This window comes from Pygoscelis adeliae, unplaced genomic scaffold (assembly GCF_000699105.1).
Source record: "Pygoscelis adeliae isolate BGI_AS28 unplaced genomic scaffold, ASM69910v1 Scaffold272, whole genome shotgun sequence".
Classification (NCBI taxonomy): Eukaryota; Metazoa; Chordata; class Aves; order Sphenisciformes; family Spheniscidae; genus Pygoscelis; species Pygoscelis adeliae.
Genome location: NW_008824282.1, coordinates 568,674 through 583,336, shown reverse-complemented (window position 1 = coordinate 583,336; position 14,663 = coordinate 568,674). Strand labels below are relative to the sequence as shown.

Here is a 14,663-nt window from a genome sequence, read left to right as displayed (position 1 = left end):
TTGCTCACCACCTGCCAACCGATGCCCAGCCAGCTTTCCCCCAGTTTATGTACTGGGCATGACACCATGTGGTATGGAATATCCCTTTGGCCAGTTTGGGTCAGCTGTCCTGGCTGTGCCCCCTCCCAGCTCCTTGTGCACCTCCTTGTGCAGCCTTCTCAGTCAGTAGAGCATGGGAAGCTGAAAAGTCCTTGACTAGTGTAAGCACTGCTTAGCAACGACTGAAACATCAGTGTGTTATCAACATTGTTCTCATCCTAAATCCAAAACACAGCACTGTACCAGCTACCAGGAAGAAAATTAACTCTATCCCAGCCAAAACCAGGACAATCCCTCTGCAAGGCCTCTTGTCCCTCAAGAGAGTCAGCAACACCTCCCAATTTGGTATCATCAGCAAACTTGCTAATGGTGCATTCAGCTCCTGCATCCAGATCATTGAATAAAATACTGAACAGAACTGGCCCTAGAATCAAGCCTTGAGGAACACCGCTGGCCCCATTCACTACAACCCTTTGAGCCCTGCTGTCCAGCCAGTTCTTCACCCAGCACACCGTGAACCCACTCATCCCACAGTTGGACAATTTGTCGAGAAGGATGCTGTGAGGGACAGTTATCAAAAGCCTTACTAAAATCCAGAAAAACTACATCCACAGCCTTCCCTTCATCCACTAGGCGGGTGATCTTATCATGGAAGGATATCAAATTAGTTAAATGAGACTTTCCCTTTGTGAACCCATGTTAACTGTGCCTGATGATTGCATTGTTCTTCAAATACCTTTCAGTATGATCTTCTCCATAATTTTTCCAGGAACTGAGGCTGGACTAACAGTTCTGTAGTTTCCTGGGTCTTCTCTCAAGTCCTTGTAAACTGGAGTAACATTGGCTAGCTTCCAGTCAGCAGGGACCTTCCCAGACTCCCAAGACATTTGGTAGATGATCGAGAGGGCTCCTGCTGTAACATCCGCTAGCTCTTTTAGTACTCTGGGATGAATCCCATCAGGCCCCATGGACTTGTGAACATTCAGCTGATACAGCTGGTCCCTTACAATTTCAGTTGTGCACAAATGGAAAGTCACTGTTCCTGTAGTCATGGTCCTCCCACTCAGAGGACTCAAAGGAGAAAATCTGCTGTACTGATTAAGTGATATTTGAAAGATGCTTATAATAAAGGTTTTCTGTATTTAATTCTAGACTTGTTGGAGGCCAGTATAAACCCTGTTGGAATTCCAGTTTCTCAAAATGACAGTATTCTAATTTGCATTAATAGTAGTGAAGGGATAATGTTTTAGAACTACTGGGTTCAAGGAAATAGCATCTTTAAATCAACACCTGAAAAGACAATGAAGCTATTATTGGTATAGAAATCAGTGTGTCTTCCTGTGATTGTAGTTTATGTGTGGCCATGGTGGATCATTTAAGTACTCTCATCCTTCACACGAAGGATAAATTAAAATTTGTCCAGGGAATATAGTATTAACATTCAATGCTGATATTTGAAGCAGTTATAAGGGCCAGATTGGTAGCTGCTCAGGTGTTAGATCTTGGATTTGGGAAATTCATGAGTAGTGTGTGCAGGAGTTGATAAAGTATTTACTGTTGTAACAGCGTAAGCAGTATAGTTCCCTGAATTGACTAGATAAGAAAGGGAATAGATGTCTCTATTAGTTCATAAATACTAGTTTTCATAAATACATTTGAAATCTTAATTTGTTTCATATTTAATCAAAGGCAGCAAAAGAGCTAAGTGCCCTTTAAACCTGTAAATAATGGATTAGAAGCATTCTTGTTCCTTTCGGTGTTGTTACTGCGTAAAATTTCCTGCTGCCCCGCTCATTCAAAATTCTTTGTGTGCACTACCCAGTAATAATATCATGACTTAATGAGAGAAGCATTAGATAATGCAAATACCAATACAGGAAATTTCTTGGAATACTGCAATACCTTTACAATTTGTGCTTTCTGCTAGTGGTGGTATTAGAGCCTAAGGTTACAAACCTGCATGCAATGCAAACTTTATCTGTTATGTATTTAAGTAACTGTGTTAATCCATCTGTTTAGGAGCTTGAAATAAATGTGGAATTTGGTGATACTAGTCCTCTTTTCTTTGTGTGTGTCTGTGTTCTGTAGGTCACCTGAACCACTGTGTGTCTATTCAGTTTGAAACGACCAACCTAATTTTGGCTTGTTTTTCATGTGTAAATATATGGGCATTCTTGATTCAGTGCTGGAGAGAGGCATAGTTATGCTTTTATTCTAAAGTTGGCTGGTTGAAATGTGGGGATGCTGGTGGAAAGAGAGGGGCATTGAGAAATGTTTGGGCAGAGAAGTGTGCAAATGTGGTAGTCTCATTTAATTAACCTTGTGTTAAGATTTTGGTTTCTGTTAAGAAGATAAAGAATCTTTAAGTGTCTGAGTCTCATCCTAGTGATATTCATACCTTGTCCCTGCTCTAATGAGACAGGACACAGATGGGACATTCTTGGGTAGTTAGGAGTGATTTGTTAACTTTGAATTGCCTTCAAGTAGTGTGAATATTACTAAGTGTGGCGTGCCTTCACAGATAAAGGCAATCTTAGCAGTTCAAGTCCAGAACAGACCACAGTGCCTGTAAGTTTAGGTTAAGATGCAGTCTTCTAGGCAGCCATATGGAAGTGAACTCTTGCAATTATAGCTGGTTTGGAATTCAGGTGCAGTGCACGATGTTACAGGATATTCGAGACTGGTGCAGAACAGCAAAGGAAGGTGAAATGCTGTGGATGGATAAGTTGGCTGTTGAGAATTGTTTGGGGTGGAGTGATTTTTTAACATTTGCTAGTACTTCTAATTAACTTTACTTTCGTCTTCAGTGTCTGTCCCAGTTACCTCTTCTTCAACTAGATACTGGTTTCAAAAGTATTCAGTCTTTCAGAGACGTTAGGGCTGTAATTCACACAGGCCTACTAGCCCAAGCTTAAAGTATCACTAAACGTAATTGAGACCTGTACTGGTGGACAACAGGAAGACAAGGACAATACTGAGTAGGACTTATGGCTTCTTCTGAGGTGAAAATGTACTACTAGACTTGAACTTATGTTAAGAAAAACATTTATTCATCTTACAGTATTGTGTTATATGCACCCCATTCTAAAATGCATGGGGAATGAAAGTAATCATAGTTTTATCATAGTATAAAAACTCCAAGTGTTTGCTTTCTGCAAATTTTATGCCCATGCTGTCTTGAGTTGCATCACATCTTAACGCATATGCATTTTTAGCAAAAGAGACTTCATTGAATGTGATAGAGCTGCGTGGTGCTGATTCCCTTTTGTTCAGCTGATGTTAGTCTTAAGTGCTATCCTAACCATGCTGTTCCAGCTCACTTAATATACACAGGAAGACTCCAGTAAGCTACTGCTGTTCGTAAAAAGGTTTTGGTAGACTTACTTTCAAATCAGTGAGGTCCCATTCTCAAAGGAGGTATGCCAACATTAGAAAGGCAATAAGGGGCTCTGGGTTTGTTAACATGGGCTGTATGCCAGCATTGCAGTTGACTAATGATGGGCAGACAGAGGAGGTGGTGGTAATTGGGGAGGAAAGGTGCCTCACTAATCAGAGGAGCCTTTGTCATTTTTAGGAGGGAAGTCTGCCAACTAGCTGAAATTTGCAGCAGGCTCATGTCTTTAGGAACTGAGCACTTGGGGAAGGTTTTCTGTTAATGGTATAGTTAAGTCCTTTGTAGTTGCAACCTCAAAATGGATTGATGGTTATAGGCTTAACTCTGGGCTGTTAAATTATGTGTAAAATTTTGTCTGCTACTAAAATGCAACAATGGTAGGTTAAAGTATAGTTGCGTTATTGGTACTAGAAAAGCAAAGTAGTAGCTTAAGGCAGGAAATACAGAATGTTTTAAGAATTGAATACAATTTTCCATACTAGTGAAGTTTCTTTCCTTTTATAGAGAACTTGCCAATTCTAGCATTTTTTCTGTTTAACACCTTCATTAATGATCTGGATGATGGGGCAGAGTGTACCCTCCACAAGTTTGCTGATGACACAAACTGGGAAGAGTGGCTGATATGCCAGAGGGTTGTGCTGCCATCCAGAGGGACCTCAACGGGCTGGAGAAATGGGCCGATAGGAATCTCATGAAGTTCGACAAGGGGAAGTGCAAAGTTCTGTAGCCAGCGCGGAACAACCCCGTGCACCAGTATATGCTGGCGGCCACCCAGCTGGAAAGCAGCTTGACAGAAAAGGACCCGGGGGTCCTGGCGGACACCAAGTTGAACGTGAGCCAGTAATGTGCCCTTGCAGCAAAGAAGGCGACTGGCATCCTGGGCTGCATTAGCAGAAGTATTGCCAGCAGGTCGAGGGGGGTGATCCTTCCTCTCTAACTCAGCACTGCTGAGGCCACAGCTGGAGCCCTGTCCCCAGTTCTGGGCTCCCCAGTACGAGAGAGACATGGACATACTGGAGAGAGTCCAACAAAGAGCCACAAAGATGACGAGGGGACTGAAGCATCTCTCCCACGAGGAAAGGCTGAGAGACCTGGGACTGTCTAGCCTAGAGAAGAGAAGGTTGAGGGAGGATCTTCTTAACGGGTATAAATACCCGAAGGAAGGGTGCAAAGAGGACAGAGGCGGGCTTTTTTCAGTGGTTCCCAGTGACAGGACCAGAGGCAATGGGCACAAAGCGAAACACAGGACGTTCCCTCTGAACATAGGGAAACACTTTTTTACTGTGAGGGTGACTGAGCCCTGGCACAGGTTGCCCAGGGAAGTTGTGGAGTCTCCATCTTTGGAGATATTAAAAAGCTGTCTGGACACGATCCTGGGCAACTGGCTGTAGGTGGCCCTGCTTGAGTGGGATTGGACCCTCAGATGACTTCCAGAGGTCCCTGCCAACCTCAGACATTCTTTGGTTCTGTGCTTTTTACAGGGAGAATGTTAGTAGTTGGTACTTTTTCAGGCAGATGTAACATCTCAAGCTCAGTTCTTTTTGTCTTGTGTGTTATCGTTGTCAACATGGCTGTTGGCTACACTTGAATAAAGTCAGTGTTTTGATAACGAAGAAAGCAGCATAGGCAATGAGCTGTCCACTGTGTGCAACTGAGTAAAGGGAGGTAGATACAGAGCATATATTGCGTCACTGTTACAGACACTTGCAGTTATGTTGTGATGTACAGTGAAGAAAACATTGCAGAATTTGGATTTAAATCAAGTTGTGAGACTAAATGTGAAGATTAACAAAGCAGTAAGGGTGTATTGAAAACAAGAGGATATTAATCTTTGAAGTGAGTTATTGGTAGTATATGGTTTAGCTATCTAGTAGCAATCTATTTTTTGTTTGTAATGGAATGATGCAAGGATGTTTTTAGAAACAAGGAAGAGGAAGGGAAACTCAAAATTGCTACAAAGAACTGTCTTTTTTAGGCCTTATGTAGTTAAACCATAGAATACGTTACTAGGAGCTGCTGAAATTTAATTTGTTCACAAAATTGTAATAATAGGAAATAATTTTCATTGAAGTTCTAAAAAGATATGTTCAGTCTTCCTCGAAATTTTGTGCCTGTAGTGAGTGACAGGCTCTAGAAAAACAGAAGTGAAGTCACTTCTAAAGTACAACTTACTGTAGTGTGATATTTCATTTCACCATTTTATGCTGTTTATTGTGTGTTAAGGAGGAAAAAAGCTACCTTGATTTCATTTTTTTTTTTAAATTATTTTGTTTTTACTTTGCTCTGCCCAGGTCCCATTAACACACCTGAAACTTCATCTGGCCAGTTATTCAGTAGTGCCTCTTCCTAGGTTAGGATCTGAAGAAACAGCAGATTCTAGTGCTGCTTTCAGTTTTTATAGAGTTAGATCATACTTATTTCAGTCTTCATATCCCTGAAAGAAAAACTGCAAAACTGTATTATTTGCTATGCTGCTACTAATAGAATAATATATGAAACTTTGAGAAATCTGGCGGTTAAGTCTCAACAAATATGGTTTCCTTAATGCTAAAATGTTCAAATGTTCTTAAAAGTTAGAATTCAATAAATAAGTCTTAACTAGTGGGTTTTTTTAGTTCAAGATATTTGTATTTTAAAAATTACTTTAAGAGTAGCTTAAATGTTGTGCTAAGCTAGCCTGAAAATCACTTCTTTAAATGAAGAAAAACCTGCAAGAAATATGTTTTAGAAGTTGTAATTTCTGAGGAAGCTTGTGGTTTGGATAGAGACAAAATTGATTTTAGTCCTGATCTTAATTCTGTATCAATATAGCACTCTTCAGAAAACTAAAAAACTTAAGATGTTCTTTCCCTCTAGAAAGAGAGTTTTCAGTGTTCAGCTCCCTAAACAGAGCTGGAATAGCAGCAGCATTAGTGTGTGTGTGTGTTGGTTATTAGTACGGAGATGCACTGGAGATCAGCATTTTTGTTTTTCTTCGGCTTACATGTATGAGTTACAATTCATTTTTGTTTTTAAATTGAATCAGTCAATGTGATGAAAAGCAAGGCTTATAGGGAACCTTTTACGTGCTATATATCTTATATGGAAATAGACTACATTTTCTTGAAAATGTATTCCTCTGACAGTAATTGCTACAGATACCTTATTAAGTTTCTTAACACATGACTTATTCCACAAATATCTTAATGTGGAAAATAAAATATCTTACAATGTTAAGTCATCTGAAGTTATTACCTGGCAAAATAGATAGCATTATATCAAAGTGTTGTATTTTCTTGATATTGTTAACATGCAAAAAAATAAATAAAACTTTCTACTTTCAACTTACTTTTTACCTCAGCACTTTTTTACTAGGGAAGGCCAATAGCTGGAAATGAAAAAGGACACAAGCCAAGTGTTCTACAGAAGAGAATTCAGTATTTGTTTCTTAATTGCTCTTAATTCTCTGTCATTCTTGGGCTGATACATCACAGGAAATCCAGACCTTCTGTCAGTGCTGCTATATAAAAGTAACTAGCAAGTGAGGGTTCTGCTGTATTAGGTCTAATAGTTATAACACAAGTTCTCATCTAAGCTTTTTTTGTGAGTGTTGCTCGTTTACAAACCTACATTATATAGCTGTTTAAGTTAGACAAACCTGTGCAGTTTTGGAACTGGAGAGCAGTGTTTTGCTAAGTGGACACCAATACTTCATTAATTGCTATTGATTAATAGCAATTAACAGCAATTTCTACCTCCTAGCCAGCTTCTGACTTAATAATTCTAAGTGTGCTGCCAGGTTTTTTTCACTTTGGAAGTCCATATTTCTTTTTCTGTATCAAAAACACTGTTACAGTTTCCTTGTTGAAGATCTGTGTGCAGTTCAGAAAAGGTTTTTAATTGCTCCTTGAATATTTTGTTTTTTGATAAGGGGAATAAAAATTACCAACAGAATTACGAAATTAATCTAGTTATTTTAGTAACTAATATGGAGTAGTGATGGCTAACACCTTCTGTTTTGAGAGCTTGTTCTCAGGGTGTGGACTTTTTGTTGGTGGTATTTTAATACAACTTGGCCAAATGTAAGTGTTCAGGCTGGAATTTTCCTGGCTAAGTGTCTACCTAGAATTACACTTTTTTTTAAAGCTATACTATAGCTTAATTGATTTTGTGGTGTAGAATTGGGCAAGGAGATCTTCGTAACTCTGATGCCTCAGTGTTTTGGAATGGAGACTTTGCAAATGAGAAAAAGATTTTTGCATGTTTTACTGTTTCAGAATCACAGTTCTGAGTGTATACAGCAATATCAAATGGTGATACCATGAAAGCAGCTGCAGTGTTAGTCTTATGTCCAGCTTGCAAAGTATCAGGGCAAAACATGCACCTGACTTTCACTTAGTCAAAGGAGTTTCATACACCAGACGGCAATGTGGACAAGGCTAATTTTTGCTGTGGCCTTTGCTCTAGGGTGAATTCTGCAAGACTGTGAGCCAGTGTGACCCCTTACCCCCAGAAAATCAGATTGACACGGAACTGGAGATTAGTGTGGAGAAAGATACACGGTCACAGCTCACTGCAGTCAGTCTTATCTAGGAGGTTTAATATCATAGTGGTATTTCATAATACGTGGCACTTGTTCTGATACTAATGTATCAGAAAGATTAGTATTTCCCATCATAAGTGTCAGCAGAAATTAGAATAGGTGTTATTTGAAGATTTGACGCAAAGGTGTTTTACAGAAAATACTTCTCTCATGCACTGTAATACAGTAATTATGAATAAAGAATTAATTCTCTCAATCTTGAGGTTACTTAGCTAGGCTGTGGAAGATGAGGGCAAGCTAGGTATACACTGGAGTGTAAAACTTTTGAATAGAAGCAACCTTATTTGGGAGGAGGAAGCAAAGACCATGGGGAAATAGCAATATGCATGTAGCAGTTTAAAGCAGGTAGGGAGAGACAAAACACATTAGGTAAGGTGCTGGAAATGACCTGTAGTTGACTGAAACATACCTCTGCAGAACCTGGAGCAGAACAATTGAGTGCAACATGTAGACTGTAAACTGGCTCTGGCTGGGATAGTGAAAACGCAGTGAAATAGAAATCTGAGCTGGAAGATGAGCATTGAAGAATGTGTGTTGTTCCTAGAAAATAGAAATTACAGTCAGCTTGGTGGGGAAGCACTGTTGTTATTATTATGATCAGCTAAAGAAATGGGTGTGGTATGAATAAAATATAATCTTTATTAATGAAAATTTCTGGCGGGAGAGTTAATATAATAGCGATACAGCAGAGTACGATTTGAAGCTGCTGAGTCCTTCACCCGTAGCTTCTTAAATCAAGAAATGATGTTTATTTTGATAGTAAATTAAAACACTAAGAATTGTAATGTGAAGTTACATTGAATTGAATGGTCACAAACTGGGATTGTCTTATGTAAATGTTGGTCTAGAGCTCATTTTCTTTTGAAACTGAAGCTTTTATAAGGAAAAAATTCTTGACAGTGGGGGTGCTCAAACACTGGAACAGGTTGTCTAGAGCAGTCCTGCTATCTCCATGCTTGGAGAAGTTCGGAACCTGACTGGAGAAAGCCCTGAGAAGCCTAATGTAACTTCAAAATTAGCCATGCTTTGAGCACTGGGTTGAAACAGATGACCTCCAAACCTTTGTTTCAGCCTAAATTACTCTGTGATTTTTAAGCTCCACCTAGTTAATAAAGCCAATTGGACTGAGTATCTTTTCATATGAGGAGAGCTGGAATTCCTTGAACTGAAAAATGCTAATAAGGACGTTAGACTTTATTTTGGGGAAGAGAAGAATTGATCTGCAAAGAAAACTGCCTAAGTTACCAGGTCGATGAGTTAGCTTCTCTGTCTGCTGTGCTGCAGTACCTGTTAGTCTTTAGCCCATAGAACATACAGAGTAATTTGGTTCAACTTTTTCCCACTGTGTTGGGGGATTAAGCTAAACTGAATTACTTTCTTTGTTGTGGTGAAGAACACACATGTGGTTTGTTACCATAGCTCAGCTGACATACTGTATTTCATTGTTGCTCTAATAACTTGATGACGTGCCTAAATCTTATGGAATCTTATTTACTGGGACTAAGTTGAAATACTTGATGTGGTGCAGTATGGAAAATCATTACTTAAGGTAGCGATGAATTGTAGAGAAGGAGCTGGTAGAGGTGGTTAGTAGAATTCGAAGAGAGATTATCAAATAGGAATAATTGCAGTGGAGTTCCCTAGGGATTGGTTCTGAGTCTTACTTAGTATTTATATTAGTATGGTATGTCATGATATTTGATGCAAGGAAAATATTGTCAACACACAGGTAACTTTACAAGAAGCTACTCTGAGGAAGCTAGACTTTGGAAAGAAAGCACTGTCTGGAGCAGAGCGGGTAGCACAGCTGAAACTTCATCTGAAATGATGCATACAGTTCTTGCCATCTGTAGTCAAGAAAGAAGAATAGATAATACTAGGATAGGTGCACAGATGAACTACAAGAAAGACAGTGGAATAGGGAGTCTGGCAAAATAATCTAGGAGGAGGTAAGTTCATCTCACCAAATGTGGTGAGGCACTAATCATCAAACAAGGATAAAAACTCTTGTAAGTTAAATGAAGAAGTTGGCACAAAAATCTTTTTATGTAAGTTAATTACAGGAAAATGTGTGGTCATCTTAACGTTAAAAGGTTTTCAGTAAGACCATGGGGAGAAAAAGGAATGTCATAAATTTAGAAAAGATGTCACATGAATTTCTGTAACATAATGTAACATAACTTTTAAAAAGGAAGAAGCAGTCAATTCTAGAATATTTTTCTTGCAGTCTTGCAAACTCGATCACTAGCTCTGCATGATGTTGCAGAAGCAAGGGGAACAGGTTTGCTAAAGTAAACGTGGTCATAGAACTGTATTAGCCTTAGAAATCGAATGATTGGGGCTGTTAATTCTATACCATGATAAGGAATTTCGATACAAAAATAGCACGGAAGAAATGAAACTGTCTGTACCAGAATGTTGTTAATAGTCCTGCTGATAATGATCATAATTTCTTCACAATATTAAATACTGAAAACTGTCAGGTAGCTTTAATCATATATATTCTGAGAACAAAAGCATTTTCTTTGATAAACTGGCACTGTTACTTCATAGTATGTTGTGAGCACTGTATCGTATTTTGTAATAGTAACTTTAGCACGGTTTCATGAAACTTGGAAGAGCCAAGTTAATGCTTCCTGCACAAGTCCCTATTCTTCTTTCTCTTCCCATTTTTTTTCCTTGTTGCCCTGTGTATAACTTATGCGGGTTCTGGCACTCAGCAGACTTATTTTGTAAGCTTCAATGTTTCTAACATTTCTACCATGTTAGAAAACAAGCCCAGCAAAAAAAACTCTCATCGTTTTCTGCCACATTAATGAGTTAAATCAGTGCACTGAATAGCTTGACAAGTAGCAGAACTAGCACCAGGGATGGAATAGGATGGCATAGCCGGGTTGGGTGTATGGGAGGAGGGAAGAATAAGAGTGAGGATAGGGGTGGAGCAAGACTTTCCTTCTTGGCAGCATTGGACTGCTGATGTGTTCAACTGCAGTCTGAGTTAAACAGTCTGCTGTCTGTTTTCTCAATTTAATGTGTTTTTAGTAGATACATATGATAATGATTACCTCAGAATTTGTGAATATTTTACACTTCCGTACTGTTATGTAGATAATGCAGCCTGATTTTATAGACTCTCAGTCACTTTTACCATCATAAAATAGTCTTCCTGAATTTTCTGGTGGAGTCCTGTTTCTCACCTTAAACTGACAAAACAGAGAATCTTCCTGTGTATGTCAAGTAGGAGGAATTGTTTCAAGCAGTGGTGGGAGCTACACCAAAGTCTTTTAGGTCTTTTCCTTCCACTGTTATGCTAAGAAATTGAAAATAAAATGAAACATAATTGTGAGTACAAATCACAAATGAATTAAATTTGGATGGAATGCAAGTGGTCTTTTAAGCAGTCAGGGGTCTACGATGAGAAGAAGGTGGAGTCCAGGCATGGAAGTCCAATAGTAATAAAATTTTCTCTGTTTCTGCTATAAGAATGTTTTTTTTAATATGTTGAAGTTAATGGGTTCTGCTGTAATTAAAATGATAAAATAAATAAATAAATAAAAATTACTAAACCCAAGGAAGTTATGGAAATGTCTTTTGCAAAAATAATAGTACGTATAGTTAAAAAGTGCTTTTGCTTCTGGTAGTTATGTCAGAGAGAATATTGCAGTCTTTAGGAAAAAATACTGTAACTTTTGGTTTTGAGCATTAACCATACTGCAGTTCCGTTGTTGCACTGAGTATGTTTGCTTCAAGTGAGATTTCATTTTTCTATTTTCTTCTGAAAAATAGGGGACACTACCTCCTTGATAAGCATGGAGTTGGTTTTGAATTATCTTTTAATAGTGCTATGGAGATGTGACACCCTATAGAGATTCTTAAGTATTATTGAACAACAGTGCAGGAAGTGTACTAAAAAATTCAGAATAATCACTCAATCCCCACTTCATATCATTGTTCCAGATAGTGATATTTTGCCCCATTCACTTTATTTGTTTAAAAAATCAAAATAACTATTCTAAGCTCCTAATCGTAATGCAGAGTTACACATCAATATAGGACAATAATACTAGTTTCTGTTCAAATAATTAAACCTTTGAAGCCATCATTTTTTATTTCTGCTGTTAATATTTACTCATTCTTAGTAAATAGCCACATATTAATGTCCTACCTGCAAATTTTAGAGAGGCAGATTAGTCTCAGCATGTGCCTGGAAGATTGCCAGAGCTCTGGTAGCAGTCTTCTTGCTCTATCTGACTGTGTGTTCTTCTGATGCTTCATGTTGTGAGGCAGTGGACTTCTGTACAAGCGAGTGGGGCCAGCTTTTATAAATCTAAACTTTTGTGGGAGAAGTCCCCTATCAGAGGTGTGTATTTAAAGTGCCTCTGCCTTAAATGTAAGAGTTCTGAGCTAATTTTCACAGAAGTCTTTATAATCTCATATGGTTTACTGAAAAACTTCATGCAAGTGCAAGTCAGTAATGAGCTCTCATGGAAAAGTAGTATTTTTCTCAATTTGACAGTTATGTCAGTTTTATTGAAGAACTACTAAAGCATTTAAAAACTTGTCCGTCATGAAAAGATAACAGTTTAAGACTTCTGTATTATTTTGAATGAAAGGCTTGTGTTACACTGCTTGGAAAAAAACAACACAAAGGTCCCCCTTACTAAGAAAGTCATCACCTGGATGATGTGTGCATCCACAGAAACTTAAAAATGATAGAGCCTTTTTAATGGAGGTGGAAGAGAGGTAGTAAAAGCCATTAAAGTGTATGCACAGATAGATGGCTGCTCCAGGTCTGTTTGTAGAACAGACAAATATTAATCAAATCTGTGATTTTGAAATGTGTAGGCATTAGCTTGGTATGTTGGATTAATCTAGTTATTTACTTACTGTCTTTTTCTAATATAGCCAGCAGCCAGCTTCGGGTGTAGCCTATTCCCATCCAACTACAGTTGCTAGCTACACTGTCCACCAGGCACCAGTCGCTGCGCACACAGTTACTGCAGCCTATGCTCCAGCAGCAGCTACAGTTGCAGTAGCCAGGCCTGCTCCCGTAGCTGTTGCAGCTGCTGCAACAGCTGCTGCATATGGAGGCTATCCTACAGCGCACACAGCTACAGATTATGGTTATACACAGAGGCAACAAGAAGCTCCACCACCACCACCTCCTGTCACTACGCAGAATTACCAGGTGGGTTCTGAAAAAAATTACTTCTGTTGTATGATTTTTAAATGATACGTTAAAAGGAGGAGGCCTGTTTGGATAAGAGAATGTGATGATATTTATATTTTTTTCTTCTGCGAATCACAGTTTGGGTACAACTCAAATTACTTAGTAGTGAAAACTGATAGAATGTGAAGTGACTGCAGTCTCATATGGCCTGTATGGAGGATTATCAGCACTAGTACTGCAGGAGCTAAGATTTAGACATTCACACAATAAGCAATGAACTGACGTTTACCTCCAAGTGATTTTGTGAAACTACTGCTGAAAAGAGTAGTACCGTCTTGTCTCAGCTAGTTTAAATGTTCGAGTGGCATGCGGTAAACTGGGTCATGGAACTGATGTAGCTGAAAAAACTGTTCTGATAAAAATTTTAAGTGGAGGTGGAAATAGTTCCCTTGTCAAGTTCCTGGGTGCCACAGGAGTTCTAGTATCAAACATATGAGGATAGAACATTGTCCTAGGAGAGGAACTACTCTGGGTAGTTTTGGGTATCCTTTATGAGATCACTGCCTAACCTTGTGTGACCACAGGCTTCTACAAAAGGGAACTGTTTGTCTGTTTTCATCTTGGATGTTGAAACAGTATATGTCTTGTAATAATTTTTTAACTTTTTAGTCCTAAACTTATCAAGGCATTATCTAGATTCTAATTAGTATTTTGGTATGTTTAAAAGTACGATACTATTGCTGCATGTTTTCAATTCTTTCGTACAGCTTTTATAATTTGTTACATATGGTAATGAATCGTAACATAGGAGGCTTTCCAGTAGCAGGTGTACTCATAATTACGAGGTCAGTTGTTAGATGCATTTGGACAGAAAAGAGAGTCCCGTAAACTAAATAAAAATAATTCCAGTTTACACAGGTTGGATGGAAAAGAGATTTTATTGTTATATTTCTTGGAAATAAAAAGAATTTTTATACATTAGTACATTTCAGCTATAGTAGTTCATGCCTTGCTACCCCTCAGTTGATCAACTTTTTATGCTTTACCATAAATATGGTGAGCATGAGAGAATATATGTACATACATATAGTGGCTTCCAGGCCCTCCCCTTCTAAGCTGACTAGCCGTCTCCTGAGTTCTAGAGGTGTTGAATGGGCTACTTGCCTTGCCATTATAGACTAGATATGGTTCCTAATGGACTAGTTGATACACCAAAAAGTAAAGAAGGCTTTAAAAGTATTACTGTCATACTCTAAAAAATATAACCAAGGAAAGTACTGTTAATGATGGGCTTTTTAAAGCCAGTATAGGGGTCATGTTTGTGAACTTGTGAATTTATTGTGGTTTGTAGAAATTCACATTTTGTGGAGATCTGTGGTGGTTTTTCGCGTCATATTTTACAGAAATGTAATCTGATAGAGTCATGAAAAACTAGTGAGTAGTTGCTTTTTAGTAACAAAAATAATTTGGTAGGGAAA

At 38.5% G+C, this 14,663-nt stretch overlaps 1 protein-coding gene across 1 annotated transcript in view; it reads left to right on the top strand.

The window, feature by feature from the left end:
• ZFR (zinc finger RNA binding protein) overlaps nt 1–14,663 on the top strand; it is a 45,821-nt gene that overhangs the window by 3,484 nt on the left and 27,674 nt on the right. The window contains exon 2 of the mRNA XM_009318435.1: nt 12,921–13,203. Within this exon, the coding sequence (XP_009316710.1) occupies nt 12,921–13,203 (283 nt within the window). The remainder of the gene's footprint in view (nt 1–12,920; nt 13,204–14,663) is intronic.